Source organism: Phaenicophaeus curvirostris, chromosome 5, assembly GCF_032191515.1.
Source record: "Phaenicophaeus curvirostris isolate KB17595 chromosome 5, BPBGC_Pcur_1.0, whole genome shotgun sequence".
NCBI lineage: Eukaryota > Metazoa > Chordata > Aves > Cuculiformes > Cuculidae > Phaenicophaeus > Phaenicophaeus curvirostris.
In genome coordinates this window covers 68,687,527-68,708,772 of record NC_091396.1, presented here as the reverse complement: position 1 = coordinate 68,708,772, position 21,246 = coordinate 68,687,527, and the positions used below count along the sequence as shown (strand labels likewise).

Sequence of the window (21,246 nt, the reverse complement as noted above, 5' to 3'; positions counted from 1 at the left end):
CCTGTGGGGCGGCTGGGAGAGCGGGGGGGAGCTGGGGAGCACTGGGCTGTACTGGGAGCTCAGGGCTGTACTGGGGAGCACTGGGCTGTACTGGGAGCGCTGGGCTGTACTGGGGAGCTCAGGGCTGTATTGGGGAGCACTGGGCAACACTGGGCTGTACTGGGGAGCTCAGGGCTGTACTGGGGAGCTCAGGGCTGTACTGCAAGCACTGGCTGTACTGCAAGCACTGGGCTGCACTGGGCTGTACTGGGGAGCACTGGACTATTACTGCAATAAAAAAGCCTTCCAGACCTTGGCATTTATTCAGATGCCAACCTATTTTCTGATACTTGAACAAGTTATAGCAACATGTAAGCACATTTTTTTCTTCTAGTAACTGTTTAATTACATAAACGTAATTAAAGATGTATTAACTTGCTTTAAGAGAAGCTGTAAGGACACTTCTGTGGCATGTGACTGATGTTGTCTGGAAGGCGTATTTTCTGTTTGTAAGCGATGTGCAGTGTCCTGGGGAGTTCACTGTATTTCTGTGTGTATTTCCATCATAGCACACGGAAAGTGGGCTCTACAGGTCTATTCTTTTATCCTCACTACTATTAAAGTTTGCCTTCGGTTCCTAAGAAGCTGATGCTACAGGGAGCAATTCTTGATCAAAGAGGCACGCTTCTCCTCTTGGCTCTTCCCCATCCTTGGTTTCCTTTTGGGGCTCAGAATTGGTGCTTTAAGTTGATATTTTGAAGATGCTCTGGCCTATCTCCAGGCACGAGCGCTCCGGGAGGTGCTTCTGGCTCTAAGGTTAAACAAGGTTTTACAAGCCTTGGGTTCAGGACACAGCTCAGCTCCCTGCACTCACCCGCTCCCCAAACCCGGTGCAGCCGAGCTCGGAGCATCCAGCGACTGATTTTCAGCGTCCCCAGTCAGATCTTGTGGCTGGGACATTTTTTATTGTACAAACAGTTTAGGTTCTTCCCCTAGAGGGTGGTGGAGCACTGAGACAACTCTTCAGGGAAGCAGTCACGGCGCCAAGCCTGGCAATCGTAGAATCGTAGAAACACTAGCTTGGAAAAGACCCGTGAGATCATCGGGTCTACCGTACCTATCCCCAACTAAACCAGACCCTAAGCACTTCATCTACTCTTATTTTAAACACCTCCAAGGAGATAGTTAATATTTAACACCTCTAGTGAGGGGATTGATGCACAGACTATGGCCTGATCAGCAGAAGGCCTTTATTTAGGCTTAATGGCTCATTTGTATATTTTAACTAGTAAGAACACACACCGTTTTCTTTTCAATGATTGGGTTTTGATATTTGTTCCAGCGCCTGGGTCAGGCATATGATTGGCTGAGATTAACTGTTCATGCACCCTGGTGTTTCTTGTTACCTTGTTTGTCCTTCTCTCAGCCAAGGTCTTTTCAAGAACAGCCTCCATTTCCCTGTGTCCTTCTGCCTGCAAAAACCTCCACGCTCTAGAAGCGTTTGGCCAACGTCCTCGGGCACATGGTGTGAACGTTGTCTGTGCAGGGGCAGGAGCTGGACTCAATGAGCCTTGTGGGTCACCTCCAACTCAGGGCATTCTAGGATTCTAAAAGGCAGAAAATCAGTTAACAACCCTCCAGTTCATTAAACAAAACAATTTTTATTGAATTAACAGGATTTACAAGAAATGTTGGGGTTTTTTTTGTCTGCAACAGTGTTTATTGCACTAAAAGGAATCCATAAATAACAATTCAGGACAATCAATGAAAATATCAGAGAGGGTATGTCACACCCCGGACCCACGAGCCACACGCTCCTGTCCAGGGCTGACTGGGGGGAGAAGTGGATTCCTTTATCCGTGTGGCAATCCGGAGGCTAATAACGTCAGTCCCAGGGTGAAAATCAAAAGCAATATTTATTCTGGCTCCGGCAAATCTAAATGCCCCAAGATACTGGGGTGCACAGACGAGACAAGGGGGTGCAACTACCCGAATTACAGAAATGGATCCCCAAAGGAAACCCAGGTCCCTCAGATCTGATCTGACACATGCACCACAAGGTAAGGGGAAGGAAACAGAGAGAGAGAGAGAAGGAGAAGGAAAGAAATCACCAAATTGATGGCAGCAGCAGTTCTCAGGAACACGTGGTGGCAGCCGCAGCTTCTTCCAGGCCGCGCGGTCCAGGCTGGTCTGATCGAAGCAGTCGAGAGCGAGCGTGAGAGCGAGAGCAAACCCCCTGGTTCCTTGCGAGTTCTTTTCCAGGCTCATCTGCCTCCGACCCGTGCCTGTCACGGTGCTCTTGCCACGTTTCTTTTGGGAGGGTCCGGCGGGTGGAGGAAGGGGGCGCGGGGGCAGCCCCCGCCGCTGAATCGCCCCAGCCAGCTCCCACCCCGAGCTCAGCCGCGCAAGGGAGAGCGGGGCCCGCTCCTGCACTGCTTTTCTGCTCAGCCCGGCGCCACGAAACACACCAAGGGGCAGTCTTCAGACAAAAGGTTTAAGGCGAAGAGAGAAGCGTTGTCGGACTTTACAAGGTAACTGTACAAGTAAAAAGTCAGGAAGCTTTAATACAAAACAAAAGCTTGTTAAAAAAAAGCAGTAATTGTTGTCACATCCCTGATTTTTTCACAGCCGGCTGGTAAGCGGCTCAGAGAACGCTCTTACCTGCCCGTGTGACCGGGTCAGTTTAGAAAATTCAGTTTTACCTCAGATAGAAAAACCTGTGACACGTTTCTTTAGAGATCTTGGTCTTTAAGGTACAAGTGTGTGTGTGTGTGTGTCCCTCACCTAATTTTGGTGAAAACTAGTGAATCTACAGGAAATCTAAAGTAGTAACGCATTAAAGTAAAAAATAAGGCAACTCGGACTTGGCTTTGACTGCAGAAATCTGCTTCCAAAGGGGCACGCAGCAGTCCCGGTGTTACCAAAAAGGAACAGTATCGGTGCTCTGTACATTAAAGCTGTGAAGAACCAGCAGGCCCCTCTCAAGAGAGGGATACAACATCCCAAGGGAAACACACGGAAATCTCCCTGCAGATTTTAATTATTGATTTGAACCCAGGATGTTTCATACAGTTGCAGCGATTGCCCTTTAAATAATACAGTCGGCTTCATAATAATGCAGCCGACGGCGAGAAAGAGACCAGAACCAGTCTCTGACCCAACCCCACGCTGGTGTTTGGAATAATAAACCAGTTCTCATAAGGAAAAAAGATTAACAAACGTTTTTCGTCTTTATAAACAACACATAACACAAGTAGAAAAATATTAAAGAGAATAATAACAAAGGTGCAACATCAACAAAAATAAGCTGCCTTTTCAACAAAAGCTTTTTTCTTTTTTTCTCAGAGTTTGAAGTGTGAAAACCTTTTAAAGCTCTCGGTGTCCTCAAAGTCTGGTAAGAAAAGAGTTGTTAGCTTAGAAATTCTTGCCGTGCTGCTGGGCGTACCACTGCTGCCGCTGCTTGCGGTGCTCCAGCTCGGTGAGGAGGGCCTGCCGGTACGCCTCGTACAGCTTCACGATCCGTTCCAGTTCCTTCATGAAGAGCAGCTTCAGCATCCCCTGGTAGGTGTCCAGGTCTGCCAGCTGGAAGAGCTCCCACTTCAGGATGTGGTCGTATCTGTACAGGTAGAAAAGGGGATTATCCGTGAGCGCACTGAGCTTTATCCCTTCTCCCGAGGAGCGGGATTGCTTCCAGCAATCCGGATCACAGAATCATAGAATGGTTCGGGTTGGAAGGGACCCTAAAGATCATCCAGTTCCAACCCCCTGCGAGTAGCAGGGACACCTCCCACTAGATCAGGCTGCACCAGCATGTTTGATGTGAAGAAATAACACAAGACATGTCTCAAAATACACTGGTGAGACATCGCTTACAGCTAAGCTGTGAAATGGCTCGTACACCAAGATAAGCTCCAGCAATACTATAAAGATCCTATGAAGCAAAGATAAACCAGTGCAGAAAATGCATTTTGGAAGCATTACAACATCAATTCCAACAGGTCTTGAAGATTCAGTACTGAAACAGGCTGGGAGAGAGTTGGAGTTGTTCAGCCTGGAGAAGAGAGGCTGCGGGGAGACCTTAGAGCAGCTTCCAGTACTGAAAGGGGCTCCAGGAAAGCTGGGGAGGGGCTTTTTACAAGGGCCTGGAGGGACAGGACGAGGGGGAACGGCTTTAAATTGGAAGGGGGAAGACTGAGATTAGACATTAGGAAGAAATTCTTCATGCTGAGGGTGGGGAAGCGGCTCTGTTTTGATAGCAGCAAGCCTTGCTGTGGTTTCATCACTACTGCATTCCCCTCATTCCCTGCCTTTTCCCAGTGCTTCTAAACACGTACAATGTACTTAGAACTAAACTTTCTTAACTTGGCAATGGGCTACTATGGTTATTAAATGAATAGAAGACACTCATGGAATAAACAAAGTTATTTGATCCGGGGGCAGGGAGTAAATTCACTTGAGTGGAGGCTAAAGCCAAAATATCATTAAATTTATATAAATAAACTACATTAAATACCAAAAACATCTATTCAGAAGGCTGTATGCAGAGACGGAGGCTGCCAGCGGCTGCTGGAGAAGGCTCATCAGGTACTGTGACCTTTGTAAGCACCCAATGACAGAGGTCAAGCAAACACCACCTTTCCACCTCTGCTCCTTTCCTACTCATCGCATACTGAATTTGCTGCAGGATTTCCCCTGGCTCACCCCGCACTGACATATCCTTTCCAACGGTCTTTATTAAAACACATTTTCCAGCAAGGCCAGTCCTTATTAAAGGCTGGTTTAAATTAAGGTGGCAACACAAGCCAGAAAGGAAACAAAGCTCCATCCATAATGGGTTTGCAGGGTTTCTGGGGCCTGCTGCTCTGGTTTTTTTTAAGCATCACAACCGACTGGTGAACCCTTGGTGGTCCTTTAGGAAGCTGCTGCTCACAGCTTCTCAGGAAAACCAGCACATCAGGATTGCTTTCCAGCGTGAGCGTCTGCCAGCCAAAGGAAGTGGTGAATGGAAGAAGAAGCCTAATTAAAGATGAAGCCGTCAACAGTGCCTCCGTGGTGATAGGTCCACACAAAGCCAGGAGATTGCAGGTCTAGGAATGCTCCCCACACAGGCACTGAGTGGAATAGGGCACAGAGCACCAGTACCTGAATTGAAGGCTCAGGCAGGTTTTAGAGGGGCAACCAGTCACAGAGACAGAAATCGAGGGGAGAAAGCATGTTTGGACAGAATTCCTGCAGAGCACAGAGCTTTTCCTCCTGGGTGAGAAAGCAGGAGCTTCCTAGACCAAGCACACAGCCAGAACACCCCATCTCCAGGGCTTTTCCCAGAAACAGCAAGTACTTCATAGAAAACAGGGCACTTTCAACATAAGAACCCTGACTTACTCCTGCTGGGTTAGGGCTGGAAGAAGTTAGTTCTGGGTACAGATCCTTCCTCCAAAGAGGCGAGGAAATAATCTGAATCACCATCTCTCCTATAAGGCAGGCAGTTTTGGTCTCCTCAGCCTGGCACAGTGTGTGAACACCTACCAGACCAGCCTACCTAACCCAGAAGGTGGAGAAGCATTCAATTTGAGAGTCCAAAGGGTTAAATGTAAGCCAGGAGTCCCGATGCAACTGTGCAAAGGTTCCGATAGCGGCACTCACTCTCAAAACAAACCTTGACAGATGCTGGGAGAGAGAGGAAAAGCATGCTGCAAGTATCATAAATACCTTGATACTGGAAGTCACTACCTCGAGTTACAGCTGGACATCAAATCCCCTTCTCTGCCTCATGAGCCAAACACCTTTTATCTGCCTGCTTACAGTCATGTTTGCACCAGAACACAGCAAGATTATTCATACAGGTCTCAACCTCAGCTGTCAGACAACACACTGAAGAGCTAACATGCACTACTGCGTGTTTTTCTCAAACTTTAAGCTGGCTGTTTTGGCAACAGAGGTTTGTTCTCGAAATCACACTGAAAACAGAAGTGATCTTGATTTTAATGACTCTGAAAACTATGTATCAACTGTCCCTTCAGAAGTGCTTGATGTGAGGTGACACTAAGCAAGTGGCTACCACTCTTCCTGAATTTTACTGTACAATATTAGCATTAACTAAATAACAACTTCTTAGCTTAGAGAAGACAAGACTGAAGGGAGACCTTATCACTGTCTACAACTGCCCAAAAGGAGACTGGGTGGAGAGGTGGGTGTTGGTCTCTTCTCCCAAGGGACAGGAGAGAGGATAAGAGGGAAGTTGCACCAAGGCAGGTTCAGATGGGACATGAGAAAAAAATTCTTCACCGAAAGGGTTCTCAGGCCCTGAAACTGAATCACATCCTCAGGTCCACTTATTCATCCAGCAACTCATCAGAACTGCAAGAAGCTCTGTGATAACGGCTTTAACTTGGAAGGGGGAAGATTTAGATTAGACAGTAGGAAGAAATTCTTCATGCTGAGGGCGGGGAGGCCCTGGCCCAGGTTGCCCAGAGCAGTGGTGGCTGCCCCATCGCTGGAGGGGTTCAAGGCCAGGTTGGGTGGGGCTTGGAGCCCCGGATCCAGTGGGAGGTGTCCCTGTCCATGGCAGCGGGTGAAACTGGATGGGCTTTGAGGTCCCTTCCAACCCAAACCATTCTATGATTCTGTGATTTCAAGTCATGTCCAACACAACGCAAACTGGTGCTACAAATGTCTGCTCCAACTTCCTCATGGGCTCAACGGTTCCTTAGCAACCTCAGCAATGGTTCTTTAACAACTATGAGCTAGAGTTCTACTTTCAGTCACCAAAATTCATTAGTGTTCCTTCTAAACTACGCATGCATAGCGTGAAATGCAAAGAAAAAGCTCACTTGACAGGAGCCCTGGCGTAGACCTGGAGCCAGTCGGGAATCTCTGCGGTGTGGTAGGGGTTGGCGGGGACGAGGAGCGGCTGGCTTCTCTCGGCTGCCTGGGGCTGGTAAGTCACCGGGGGAGGCTGGTCGTAACGGGGGACGCTGCGCAGAGGGAGAAAGGCAAAGTCAGAACCCCCAAGCTATACTTAGGCATAGTGGTATCATTAAATTATTAACACTAATACACAAGTTAATGCAGGTAGAGGCGGATGATGCAACCACAGACAGAGCGTTGCCTCAGCAGGCAGCTTTCTGTTGCTATTTTTGCCCTTTGCTCCAACCACAGCTGTAGGCGTTGCTGTTATCTGTTAGCACACCACAAAAGTCACCTTAGCCCTACTCACCCACTGCCTGCTACCTAGTTGCTACAGCAGAGCAAAAAAGATATCTGCTCTTAAAAGATTAAAAAGGCGAGTATCGATTCAGCCAAGTGATCCACCAGTTAATACATCAGAACAAATGTATTCAGGCAGCAGCTCTTAACAGTTCTTCAATTCATAACGAAAGACATCCTTGAATGTTTATCTTTTGTTCCACACATTAAAAAGGTTTCTCTTCCTGGGTAACAGCAAAATAGACTGAGCAGCAGAAATTAACTGGTAGGTTTTATGTATACTAATTATTTTGCCTTTGATTTATGAGTAGCTAAAATGCCAATGTTCATTCTAGACAAGACTTAATTCACATTTCAGATGGTACGTGCTCTTTTTCCAGGCAGTCTCCTGGAACATCAGATCAAGTTCCTTTTCAGTCTACAATTCAGTTCTCTTCTGAGCAACTTTGTTGTCCTGACAGCTGAAGAGAATAGCTGCTTTGTCTGAGAGAGGTAGGAAGAATATCCTGTTCCTGAACTTAAGACAGTAACAGATGAGAGAAAAAAAAAAAAGCCTCTGAGAATTACAACTTTTTCTAAAAATCTTAGTCACGAACCAGGAAGCTTACTTCTAAAAATAAAAAGGTTTTGGCACGTCATGATGAGACAGAACCAGTTCCACTTTCTTAACTGGCTTCGGAATAAAACAATCACAGAAGAGAAGGTGATGCCTTACCTGGGAGCACAAGGATGTTTGTATTGAGCTCTTTTATTGACATGATCCACATAGTACACTCCAAATTCCGCAGACTCCACTCTCTCCCAGCCCGGAGGCAGCCCCTCGCGCTCCAGCGGATGGCTCCAGTGGGTGGTGTTAGTGTTATGGTCTATATAGTATTTCCTTCCTCTAATAGTCCAGTCCACCGACCAGCCAGGAGGAAGAGGTAAATCTTCGCAACTATGATTTGTTAAGTTTCCTAGAGATGTCGCAGCAACTCTGCCAATGCCTAGGAAAAGGGAAAGTGATGTTTACCTAAGGTGGGAATACTCCAACCCAGCATTATGTATGCAGTCATACCCCCACCTGCATCACTAAACTCTGAACGCCACTTGTGTCAGTAAAACAGCACCATCGAGTCACAATAGCTAATTCCCTTTCAAGCCTCATTCGTTTTGCTCTCCCCCACTGCCAGATTCACTAACAGTTTCATTCAGAGACAGTGAAAGCGTCCTTGCTTTTTCAGTATAGGCTTATGGAGTGGGATGAAGCTGTTACTGGTTTGATTTACTGAGCAGAGAGACCTGATCTAAGACTACAGATATTAGCGCTTTACATAATTGACAGTTTCTGTTATTACAGCTGCATCAAAACTGCTCACCTAGCAAAAAAACACCGCTATTTCTTTTTCTAGTTACAGTCAGAAATAACAATGACCTAGCAAGATCACTAAATACCAAAGCATTTCAGGTTAACCAGCCCAGAACAGTAACAGGAGCGGGCAAGGCAAGGGAGGAGGGGTAAGCAAGGTTAACAACCAGCTGCGCCGCTGTCGTCACCAACGTCTGTGCCCTCATGGCCAAAGAGGGTCATCAGCAATAGGAGAAAACCAGGATCCACACAGGATTCTGCACAAAACCCTCTGCTGAACACAGTCACCCTGCACACAATGAAGCTGATGTGGCCACGGCTTCTTTGCTACAACTCCCCACGCCTGCTAGAGGAGCTGGTTCACGTGCAGTGCCAGTGGGACAGTCAGGCCTTCGGAATGCAACCCACACAGGATTTGGAGACTTGCTCGCAGAGACTCTAAACCCTCCTGCTCCCCTAGGCCAGCAGGCTGTATATCTGGTTCTCTACATCCTGCTCCTCTCCAAAACTGAGCCCTGCACTCCGTAACACTCACAAGCACGTGAAATTAAGCCACCTTCAGCTTCTGTGGTGATTTAGGATGCACCAGGAGAAGGGATTGTTCAGGAAGGAAACTGAGCCCAGGTTAGATGAGGTCTGGATAGGACAACTGACAGGAATCAGCAGTTACCTTCCCACTCCTGCCCTGGAAGCACAGCACATTCAGGTTTATCACTGAATAGCCGACTCCAGAGACTGTTCAGCAGCATTTAAAAATACACAATTTGTTGTAATGGACAGATTTTACATGACAAAAATTAGCAAGCTGGATGCTGAGAGATGTGCTGAAGGAACATCACTCCAATTCCATCCTCTCCTTCCTTCTCTAGACTATGGATACTTTGGAAGCCATTTGAAATAAAAGCTGGAAGAGAAAACTAAAGAAAACCCTCCAAACTCAAAAATATCCCACCCACAAACCCCAAGTGACATAATCAAGAACTCTGCAGGTCTCTCCACTCCTTGGAAGCCTACTGGACCTGCTGGCCCAAATTCAACTCTCTTTAAAACCCTTCTAAGGGGTTACCTGCAGTTACCCACAATTCTACAGTTAAACAGCCCAGGCTTTAAAGAAATTCCAATCACTTTACAACCCCACAATCAAACGTCTCTACTCACTGACAGTATTCATCAGAGTCCCTGTGTGCCCGTTTCCCACAGACACAAGAAGGGGCTTGGGGGTCTCTTTTCCCACTTGCTCTTAACTCAGACGGTGACTCCAGCAGAAGCACCACTGCCTCAGGAACACACCCACCCCACTCCTTCTGGTTTTCAGACATAACATTTGTGTGATTACTCTTCCAGAGAAAGGCAGGGCCCATCTCATCTGAAACACGCTATTAAAGAAATTTCAGGTGCGGTCACTAACTCAGACAGCGGTAAGGCTGAAGTTGCCCCCAAATTGTTCTGTTTCTCAGGCAATTCCACACTCTTGCCTGCTGATGGAGGCAACATTCCTTTTTAGCAGTTCAGACGTGCTACCCAGGGGATGCAACCTATTAGGAGCATTAGTTTGCAGATAAAATGACCGAAACCTGGATGGGCTGCTGTTAAAATACAGGATAGCAGTCATCAACAGCAAAAGAACGGGAAGCCTCCAAAGCAGCTGTATCAATAACAAATAAACCTAAAACAACTTCCCAGACTTCGTCCTGAGTGCTGTTCTTCCAAACTTCTGTGCCCATCTAAAAATCCCTCTCCAGCCTCGAGCTTATAAAGGGAGGTTGATGGCTGTGTTGGGTCACAGCTCCCCTCTCTCCTTAGGGTTAAACAACCCAGAGAGAAACATCCTCGAGGCTGCCTGACCTTTAGCAGCGCTGGGGCAGGGAAACTATTTCCAACCCTAGCTACAGTCAAGTCCCTGGTTCCGTCTGCATTCCAGTGATCAAACTGAGGCATTTTAGCTTCTTGAGAATACTGCGCTCTGGGTAAACAAACGCAGTTTTCTCCAAGTACTTCATGTAAGCATGAACAGTGACAACTACTATCAAATGTGAACATGCAAACCCGGCTGAGAGAAAAAGAGGTTTCACAAAGGCAGAAGTATGTTTTTCTGTTTACTGTTTAAACCAGCACACATCGGTATTTTTGTTACTGCTCTTCCTACTGAAACTCTAGCATGATTCCAGCAGCAATTACACTTATATTTATTCCATGGGGTCCAGGTTAGCCCTCTCTAACATTTGGAAGCTGGTACTAAAAATTGCACAAGCCACACTCTGCTCCAGTTCTCTTGACACAGAGCCTGCATCTCTTCACACAAAAGCCCGGGATAGACTCAAGTAAACCAAAATCTGACTCAGAAGAGAAACCCCCTAGAAGTGGGAAAGGCAATGCTCGCAGTCCCATGTCTGCAGGCCATTTAACTCTGGCTACATGGCTTCTCCCAGCAACAGCTTATTGTGTTCTCACTTCCAACATGCAGAGAGCAAAGCCAATACCAGACCACAAACATATCCTGCGTTCCCTTTGCAGTTTGGACTCCATATACAAAGAAACTGAGCCAGACCATTACAGTAAACTTCAATAGCTATATCAGCTACCAGATTTTAACAGTGTTCCAAGCCTCTAAAACTAGGAAGCTCTGATTATGAAATCCAAGGCCAGAGTTCTAAACAGATGGTGGCAAATACTTCAAGTTGCAGACTAGCACATATAGTCTTAACAAGCATTTTTCCTTAAAAGAAAATATTGCAATATTCTCATAACCTCTGAGGTCGGGCTGAGAGAGTTGGGGTTGTTCAGCCTGGAGAAGAGAAGGCTCTGGGGAGACCTCAGGGGCTCCAGGCAAGCTGGAGAGGGCCTTTTGACAAGGGCCTGGAGTGACAGGATGATGGGGAATGGCTTTAAATGGAAGAGGGGGGAAAATTTAGATGAGACGTTAGGAAGAAATTCTTCACGCTGAGGGTGGGGAGGCCCTGGCCCAGGTTGCCCAGAGCAGTGGCAGCTGCCCCATTTGCCTGCTTAGGAACATCTTCATGTGCAAAGTCATGCAAAGAACCTCAGCATTTTGAGAAAAGAAAGTGCAAAGAACAGCAACCACTTATTACCAGCATTAATAAGATTTAAAATACTCAGTTTTAATTAAGACTGGGTACAACATTCAGTCTTATTCAACATCATCATCAACAGTGTCCTAATACCAGAATCAGAACTCTGACAGCACATTCCAGTGCACTGTAGAATTTAATTCCTTCACTTAAGATTCTCTTAAAAACATGTGTTAAGCCAGTAATGTCGCAAATGTGAAAAACATGTAGTATCTTCTTCAAACAAGGAGGTTCTGTTTGGTTTGTTCCACTTACACAGGAGAAAAAGAAGTTGTACAATATGTGCTAGTGCTTTCACCGTCCAGTGAAGGGGTTTTACGGTAAAGGCACATGGCCTGGAAGGAAGCCTGAGTTCTTAAGTTAGGACGAAAGGCTTCCAGGTCAACCAAGGGCCGTGCTTCAGTCTGCCTGGCAGAACATACAGGAGAAAGATCATCTCACTGGAGCATGAAAGGAAAAGAGCAAAACTGAAGAAGGAGTATCTAACACGAATTGAGACAATGCTGATGTAGGCAGGGAAGCTTCAGGTCCCACCAACTCCCCACAGCTACCTTCAACCACATTTCAAAGTGTTGAAGAGCAAATCCAGGCAAAGAAAATGCATTCATATTTGCCTTTAATTACATAAATTGTGCCAAGAGCATTTTCTTCACGGTGCCAAGATCTTCTCTCTTCCCCTCATCAAACCAGGATGAAGAAGAGGAAAAGAAGATGAATGATCAGTTTAATTTAAGGGCGTAAGTAACAATAAAATAACAAAAAGAGGTTTCTCCTGCTTGGACAGGCCCGTGGGTTCTAGGCCTTCCTAACCCATTCTGAAGCAGCTGAGGGTGCTTCCTGAGCACAAGCACCTCATTTGTCAGAGGGAAAGGGGCTTTCCAAGTAAGAACAAACTCACAAATGACAGGAAGCACCGTGAAAGCTTCAAAAAACGACGCTACAAAAATTACTGCAGTCAGCGCAAAAGAAAAGACAGAAGTTAAAAAATAAATGAAGCGTTCGCACCTAAAAAGAAAAGCCCTGCTACTTTAGCTCTAAATAGGTGATATTTAATAATTTGTGTTTTGCTGTTTTATTAAACATGAACATCAGTTTGGAGTTTTTAAGGGGTACAAAACTTCCCATCCCTGGAGGGGTTCAAGGCCAGGTTGGATGGGGCTTGGAGCCCCTGATCCAGTGGGAGGTGTCCCTGCCCATGGCAGGGGGTGGGACTGGATGGGCTTTGAGGTCCCTTCCAACCCAAACCATTCTATGATTCCAATTTAACACAAGATGAACCTACTCTCACCAAAGCACACTGGATTCTCTGTTTACAGGATTAATAGCTTTTCTCCTCTGACATCCCAGTGTACAATCCACCATTAGAAAGTCCCTTCAACACTGTGGTTTTTAATCTCAGCAATTTGCATAGACACAGAAGAATTTTTTAGCTTACCGCTCACACAGGTACAAATAACTCTGAGGTCTTGGTTACAAGTTAGTTCCAATCTATACTGTAGATAAAACTTCAACCACAGACCTCCCCAAACTTTTAACCTAGAAAAGAGGAAAGAGATGTCGAGGAAAGACAGGAAAAGTCTCTTAGAATTAAGTTTGAAATGGACACTAACAAAATAACTTCAAGAAACGCCACAGAGGTAGCAAACATGCAAAATTAGGAAATAACTCAACTGAAGAAAGTTCTCAGAAAACCAGCAGCACTAGAGTGGTAATTAAAAATAAATCTAATGAAAATGAGAAAAGAAGGACACAGAGTTGAAGCACGGCAAGAGAAAAAACATGACGTCAAGGAGAAATGCCTATGATGAACAGATCAATGCTGGCAACATCAGATGTTGGAAAATCAGTGGCTTGCTTAAATACTTGGCTGAACATTTGACTATGAAGATCCCAATGAGAACACGTTTTTAGGTTATCTCCAGATTATAAAGACGAGAATCTTTGTTTTGAGTGAAAGCCAAAACCCACACGCACCTCTTCACTTCCAGATTGCTCAGCTGTAACCAATGCCAAACCATCACCCCCCAGCAGCAAACACACCTCGTGTCCATCCATCCACCGACCCACCACAACAGAACGGACAGAGGGGCCCTTCTAGGGAGGGCGGGGGAGGAGGGAATAGGAAGAATGAAACCGTAGGTATCGGGCAATTCGGTCCTTGATCATCTTGGTGAGCAGTTTAGATAAGGTGAAATGTTTAGAAACAACAACGGAGATGTGTCAGGAGAAAGTACTTTAGACAAAGACAATGAAAGTAAAAGGCCTGTGTCAGTATCCTCGGAATATAGGAAAAAGGAACTAGAAATTACAGAAAGATGAGTGCGGCTCAATGAAAACGCTGAAGGTTTGAAGGCAATGGATGGTTCAAATTAAAAGAAGCTTAATGGTGAGATGAAAGAAGAAAGAACATCTAACATTTTCTTACTTTTGGCCAGAATTTTTTTACTGAGGAAAAGAGCAATTCCTGAAAGGCCGTATAGAAATTAAGGACATAGGTCAGTGTTCTTACTGCAGTAAAACTGAAAGAGGAATTTCAGAGCTCATATTCCACACTGAGAGGAAACGGGAAACACTGGCAGACAGAAGGCACACCTTTTTTGTCTCTCCCTGCGGCTGAATACTCACCCGTTACAAAATACATGCAGAATTTGTTCGAGCTATTAAAGGTGAGAGTGAATGACAAAGACAAATCAAATAACCAGCAGCTTCTTTCTGATTTCTAGGGGCTAAGGGGGCACGTAGACAAACAGGGCAAAAAAGGTCTTTTTAGGAAGAAATCCATGTTGCTACAAGTGAGAAATTCATGACTGTAAAGCCCTACTTCTAGCTTGCTTTAAAATATGCTGAATTAAACCCCACTTTCGAATTGACAGCTGGAGCTCTATTGCTTCTGTAGACTGTTCCAGTGCCCTGGGGCAGTGGTACCAGTTTTGAACTCCTCCTCCTCACACACAGTCTCACACTGCAGGAAATGTAATGTAAACTGATGGATGGGTTAATGGAATCCTCTCCACCCTACCTAACCAAGCACACGCTGGTTATTTGGATCAGACGCACATTTAATGACAGCAGCTGACAACAACTGACAGCGATGGAGGGCTCTGATGCAAAATTGAGGCCGATCAGGTGCCTTAGAGTTTAACAGAACAAACAAGGTGTGAGCAGCTAGTTGTAAACTTTGGTATTTCAGTATTTACTATCTGACTGCAGACACGCCAGCAGCGTTTCCCTTGCCAAAAGCCCACAAAGCACTGCCAGGCTGGGGTTCCATACAGGGGCAGCAGCCCCAAAGGCTGAGGTTATTCCTAGCAGATTTACTTTTCTAGACAGGAAATTTATTTTACTAGAGACTATTTTCTATTTTACGGAGCATCTCTGCTCTGAGGACAGACAGAGAGAGAGTTGGGATTGTTCAGCCTGGATAAGAGAAGGCTCTGGGGAGATCCTAGCTTTTTTTTATTCCACCAACAGACTCACAACAGCACACAGCACTAAATTACTCCTCAGCATCATCACAGATCTCATCACACGGTTTAAAAAGCAGCACTTAATAGATTCTTCTTTCTTATGCTATTCTTCCATTAGGAAAAAAAGACAAATTCCAGTGAATTTGAGGAGGAAACAGGGATGCCAGAAACAATAATACAAGCTCTGAGACAAAAAAAAAAAAGCCCAAGGAGCATGAAGTCAACTTTAGCACTAACTACATGTCAATTTGCTAATTACTCAAAGCACTCACTCCTCCCTTTGACAATTTATCATAAATTATTTTAATTATTGAGGTCAAATTAACACAATAAAATTAAATAATAACACAATGAGTGTTAGAACATAATAATAAAATAAAAGGGCAATGTTATTAGAGCTGTTGGTTATTCCAGACATCAGGAAAACAGTAATACCCCCTAATGAATAGAATTCTTTTCTAGGTAGCAACTGAATAAACTTTGCCTTGAGGAGCTGCATATGCTTGGCATTAAAAAAGAGACTTGCCTGACCTTACTCCATTTATTTAACAAATCAATCGTGGTTTAAGTGTACTTTTTTCTTCCTTTCTAGACATATAAAATAAAACTCTTAAAGAAGTGTGAACACGAAGCGTACTCACATTACAAAAACGCCGTTGAAAAGAAGCTCTGTCCGACACAGCCTAACCCTAAAAACACGACCCTGATCATCAGGACCCGTCTCTGCACGCGAAGTCTTATCAAACACACACTATTAAACGCCAGTAATTAACGCTTACCTGACGTGTGCCTGCCAGGGTTCTGGGAGAGCCGCTGGAAAAGGTCGCTGTTGTGTTCATAATACCGGTAGTCCTCATGCACACGATCGTTTAACTGACGTCTCCTCTGGGCATCATAAAAATGGTCGTAAAAATAACAACGGGCACCAGCATCTCCGTTTTCTAACACAGGATTGGCTTCTGTTACAAAGGACTGGGAAGAAGAGCCGTATTCTCTAGGAACATCTGCTAAATTCCTCACAAGGTAGGAAGGTGCAGACAGTCTGTTGCTTTCCCGTCTCATGATTTCATGAGGTGGCCTCTGCACTGGAGTTCGAAGGAAACTCTGGTTTCTGGAAACAATTCCATCTCTGCCAGAAGCGTACACAGAAGTAGTCGAGTCAGGAGGACAGATATCAGTTCGTCTTGGAATGGTTGGACCATGACGGATAAATGAAGGCATCAGATCTGATACAGGGCATGAAAGAGAAATAAGAACTTGGGCTTTTCTTACACAGAAAGCATCTGGCTTGATTTACACCACAGAATGGCGGAAACTCAAATGCTAGAACCCCTTTAAGGCATCACACATCCAAGTATGCAATGTTAAAGCTGCAGTCCATGCTGGTGCAACAAATCAATCGCACCCTCAGCCAGCAACAAACTAGGACCAAAAGAGCACAATTTTCTCAGTGCAGCTGCATTTACAACAAACAGACAGAAAGCCAAACCCAAAACAAATCAAAACCACACAAACAAACAAACAAAAAAACCCAAACCCACCCATGCTGCGCTGTGGCTACAACAGCCAGGTTTCATCTCTTTCTGCCTCCTAGTAGAAAGGCACAATAAAACCCAAGTTCCTGCTCTCCCCCTCCATCAGCACAGCTGCCTTTATGGACTCAAAACAACCCTTACGGACTCAAAACAACCCAAGACCTCCACGCTCGCAGGAATCCAGGGCAGAATCAGCAACAGGATTCATAACTTCTCTGCTCATCACAGCAGTTCAGCCAGCAAAATGTTCTCGTTCTGCCCATCTTCTCAAACCATCGTGGAGATATTTCAGTTCCTCCTTCACCTACAAAGGTTTCACACACCAGCAGGGATTCCCCGCCACTTCACAGCCTCCCTCCCATCAGTGCTGTTACTCCTCTCCCTACTACAACTTCCAATGTGATATGAATAAGTAGTTGCCCTCCAGGTGAGCCAATACAAGGACTTGCATTCAGGAGGGGGTTATGCCTGTTATTAATTACTTTTATTAATATATTCTTACAATCCACTGCTTCCCAGAAGCTGCAATCGATAGACTTATAATAATCACCACAAAGCAGTCATGGAACAACTGATCATCACATCACAGCAAACAGTATCAATCACAGAATTGTTCAGGACAGAAGGGACCTCAAAGCCCATCCAGTCCCACCCCTGCCATGGGCAGGGACACCTCCCACTGCATCAGGGGCTCCAAGCCCCATCCAGCCTGGCCTTGAACCCCTCCAGGGATGGGGCAGCCACCCCTGCTCTGGGCAACCTGGGCCAGGGCCTCCCCACCCTCACAGCAAAACATTTCTTCCTAAAATCCAACCTCAATCTCCCCTCTTTCAGCTTAAAACTGTTCCTCTTTGTCCTATCCCTGCCCTCCCTGATCCAGAGCCCCTCCCCAGCTTTCCTGGAGCCCCTTTCAGTACTGAAAGTTGCTTCTAGGGTCTCCACCACGTAGCCTTCTTTCCTCCAGGCTGAAGAAGCACAACACTCTAAGACACACTGACAGCTTGGTTGTTTTTCTTTTCTCTTCTTTTCTTCCTAAACACTAAGTTAACGTAGCTGGACTGTGAAGTGATTTTCCTGTTGGCTGGAGAACCAGCTCTTCATGTAGCAGAGCCGAGTGCCCACTCCAGCCAGCAAATCAATTGTTGGTAGTTGTGATCTCCAAGCTGATGCTGCAATTACACTGCAATTCATTTCAGTCTTGGGCTGTTTTCACCTACCAAAAGCTACCTAAGTGCCCTTTCCATGTGTCTGTGCGGGTACAGTCCAAGCAAAACAAAGGCTGTGGCACCTGTGTCAAGTCAGCCACAGGCAAATCTGTGCATCCAGGGTACAGGGCATGACCTCACCAGGCTGATTCACATCCAAGATCTGGAATGCTTGCTTCCGCAGGGATTTTATGCAACTGTCTCATACAGTTATCTCCTTTTCAAAGCACACACCTCTCGGCAGCACATGCTGCCCTGAGCAGGAAAACAACCACCCAATCCTGGAAAGGGAACCACAGAATTACAGAATAACAGAATGGGTTGGGAGGGACCTTAAAGCCCATTCAGTTCCACCCCCATGCCAGAGGCAGGGACACCTCCCACTGGATCAAGGTGCTCAAAGCCCCATCCAACCTGGCCAAGAACACCTCCAGGGATTAGGACTTTCCTGGAGAACCTGTGCCACTGCCTCACCACCCTCAAAATACTTCTTCCTAAGATCTTATCTCAATCTCCCCTCTTTCCACTTAAAACCCTTCCCTATGATCCTACCCCTGCACTCCCTGATCCAGAGCCCCTGTCCATCTTTCCTGGAACCCCTTTCAGTGCTGGAAGCTGCTCTACGGTCTCTCTACAGCCTTCTCCAGGCTGAGCAACCCCAACTCCTCATGCGAAAACAGTTCTCTCTAATATCTCACCTAAATGTTCCCTCTCTCAGATTAAAACTAGGAGGTGGTGACCTGTCCTGCTTCTTCTTGCCTGGAGACAAATCTTCATCCCTACCTACCGGAAGCAAGCAAACACCGCTGATAAAATGAAACCATTCTAGGTTTCGTCACCCAGCACCCCAAGAGCTCCAACGCTGGCTTTTAAATCACATCTCCCTGTCAGACCTCACTGCCTTGCCAACTTTGCCCTCCCTCACCCATTCCCACAACTCACAGAATTGCTTGGTTGGAAAAAACCTTTGAGACCATGAAGCCCAACTGTACCTGTTCACTATTAAACCAGAGGCCGAAGCAGCTCATCTACCTGTCTTTTAAACACCTCCAGGGATGGGGACTCCACCACCTTCCTGGGCAGCCTCTGCCAGTACCCGAGAACCCTTTCTGTGAATAAGTTTTTCCTCGTGGTCGATCTGAACTTGCTCTGGTGCAGCTTGAGACCATTCACTCTTCTTCTATCACCTGGCACTTGGGACAACAGATCAGCACCTACCTCACCACAACCTCCTTTTGAGGCTGCAGAGAGCGACGAGGTCTCCTCTCAGCCTCCTCTTCCCCAGATTAAACAACCCCAAGTCCCTCACCTGCCTCTCACAGCCCTTTTTCTCCAGCCCCTTCCCCAGCTCTGTTCCCTTCTCTGGACACGCTCCAGCCCCTCACTGTCCTTCTTGGAGTGAGGGGCCCAAAACTGAATCGAGCAGCGAGTCCAGAGGGGCGATCCCTCCCCTGCTCGTGCTGGCCATCCCATAGCTGATCCAAGCCAGGATGCTGCTGGCCTTCTTGGCCACCTGGGCTCCACCTGGGCTACCAACCAGCCCTCCGGGTCCTTCCCAGCCGCTCTGTGTCCGCCCCCAGGGCCTGCAGGCCCGTCCCCCCTCCGACACTCACTGCGCAGCAGGGGGCTCGTCTCCTTCTTCACGTACTTGCCCTGCACCTCGCCGGGCTTGGACAGCTCGGTCCGCGTCTTCTTCCGCGACAGCATCCCCCCCCCTCCTCCCGGGCCGCCGCTGCCGCCGCCTCATGCCCGGCCCGGCCCCCCTCAGGCGCCCAGGCGGCGGCTGCTCCGCGCCCTCATGGCGGCCGGCGCCGCGGGGGATGCCGGGAACGAGGCGGAGAGAAGGGGCGGGGCCTAGAGGGAAGGGGCGTGGAAACAGCGGGCCCTTATCGCGCCGCGAGGGATGCTGGGTGTGAGGTCGCAAGGGGTGGGGCCAAGGGAAGAGGCGGGGAAACGACAGCGCCCCCCCTTATAGGGCCGCGGGGGCTGCTGGGAGGAGGGGGCGGGGCCAGAAGGGAAGGGGCGGGGCATGGGATACGGGCCCGTGGGGAGGGGCGGGGGCTGGAGCAGGGTGGGCGGGGCCTGTGGAGGGGGCGGGGGCTTTGGAAACGAGGCAGGGGTAAGGGGCGTGGCCTATATAAGGTGTTGTCTATAGAAGGGGCGTGGCCTGTAGAAGGGGCGTGGCCTGTAGAAGGGGTGAGGCCTATAGAAGGGGAGGCCTATAGAAGGGGCGTGGCCTATAGAAGGGGCATGGCCTATAGAAGGGGAGGCTTGTAGAAGGGGCGTGGCCTATAGAAGCAGAAGGGGCGTGGCCTGTAGAAGGGGCGTGGTCTGTGAGGAAGGGGCGGGGCCTGGAGGGAGGGTACTGGGGGCTGGGGAGGGGTAGGAGGGGGTACAAGCGGGGAGATGGAGGGGTACAAGGAGGGAGATGGAGGTGACCCTCCTCAAGTCTGCAGGTGCAGTTGCCACACCAGAAGGAGGGGATGTCATCCAGCAGGACCAGGACAGGCTGGAGCCGCAGGGCTGTGAGAACATCAGGAGGTTCAACAGGGCCGAGGGCAAAGTCCTGCACCTGGGTCGGGGCAATCCCCGACTTCAGTACATGATGGAGGATGATGTGATTAAGAGCAGCCCTGAGGAGAAGGGCTTGGGGTGCTGGGGGGGGAAAAGCTTGACATGAGCCGGCAACGTGCACTCGCAGCCCACAAACCAACCGTGTTGTGGGCTGCACCCAAAGAACATGGCCAGGAGAGAGGGAGGGGATCCAGCCCCTCTGCTCTGCTCTGTGAGACCTCATCTGGAGCCCTGTGTCCAGTTCTGGAATCCCCAGCATAAGAAGGAGATGGAACTGTTGGAATGGGTCCAGAGGAGGCCACATGGATGATCCAGGTGCTGGAGCACCTTCTATATGAGGCCAGGCTGAGAGAGCTGGGGGTGTTCAGCCTGGAGAAGGAAGGCTGCAGGTAGATCTTAGAGCAGCTTCCAGCGCTGAAAGGGGATCTAGGAAAGCTGGGGAGGGACCTTTTCCAAGGGTCTGGAGTGACAGGATGTAGATTGGACATTAGGAAGAAATTCTTAACCATGAGGATGGTGAGTCAGTTGCCCAGAGCAAGGGTGGCTGCCCCATCCCTGGAGGGGTTCAAGGCCAGGTTGGATGGGGCTTGGAGCCCCTGATCCAGTGGGAGGTGTCCCTGCCCAGGGCAGGGGGTGGATCTGGATGGGCTTTGAGGTCTCTTCCAACGCTGGTGGGACTGGATGGGCCTTTTTCATTCCACGAAAAAAAAAGAAGACACAAGTATGGATCATACAGTATTTTTGTCTTTTTTTTTTTTTACATTCATTATAAATAATGTGTGAGTTGGTTCCTCTTTGAGTTTTACACGATGCTGTATATTACACCAGAACAAAACAAACTCG

At 47.5% G+C, this 21,246-nt stretch overlaps 2 protein-coding genes across 3 annotated transcripts in view; both read right to left on the bottom strand.

The window, feature by feature from the left end:
- The window catches only part of NIN (ninein), a 179,699-nt gene that overhangs the window by 82,387 nt on the left and 76,066 nt on the right, over window positions 1-21,246 (bottom strand). The gene's annotated exons all lie outside the window — the stretch shown is intronic.
- SAV1 (salvador family WW domain containing protein 1) lies at window positions 1,213-19,573 on the bottom strand. Of its 2 annotated transcripts, XR_011337429.1 has the most exons (6): window positions 19,443-19,573; window positions 15,869-16,315; window positions 7,901-8,171; window positions 6,810-6,953; window positions 5,710-5,936; window positions 3,463-3,595 (listed from the first exon to the last, which is right to left on the bottom strand). XR_011337429.1 is itself a non-coding variant. In XM_069856897.1 (5 exons), exons 1-5 carry the CDS (start codon window positions 19,534-19,536, stop codon window positions 3,394-3,396), a joined length of 1,158 nt encoding a protein of 385 aa, XP_069712998.1. In that variant the 5' UTR covers window positions 19,537-19,573; the 3' UTR covers window positions 1,213-3,393. The 2 variants fall into 2 exon arrangements, 1 of the variants encoding a protein (XP_069712998.1); XM_069856897.1 differs by lacking the exon at window positions 5,710-5,936 and having other exon boundaries at window positions 1,213-3,595.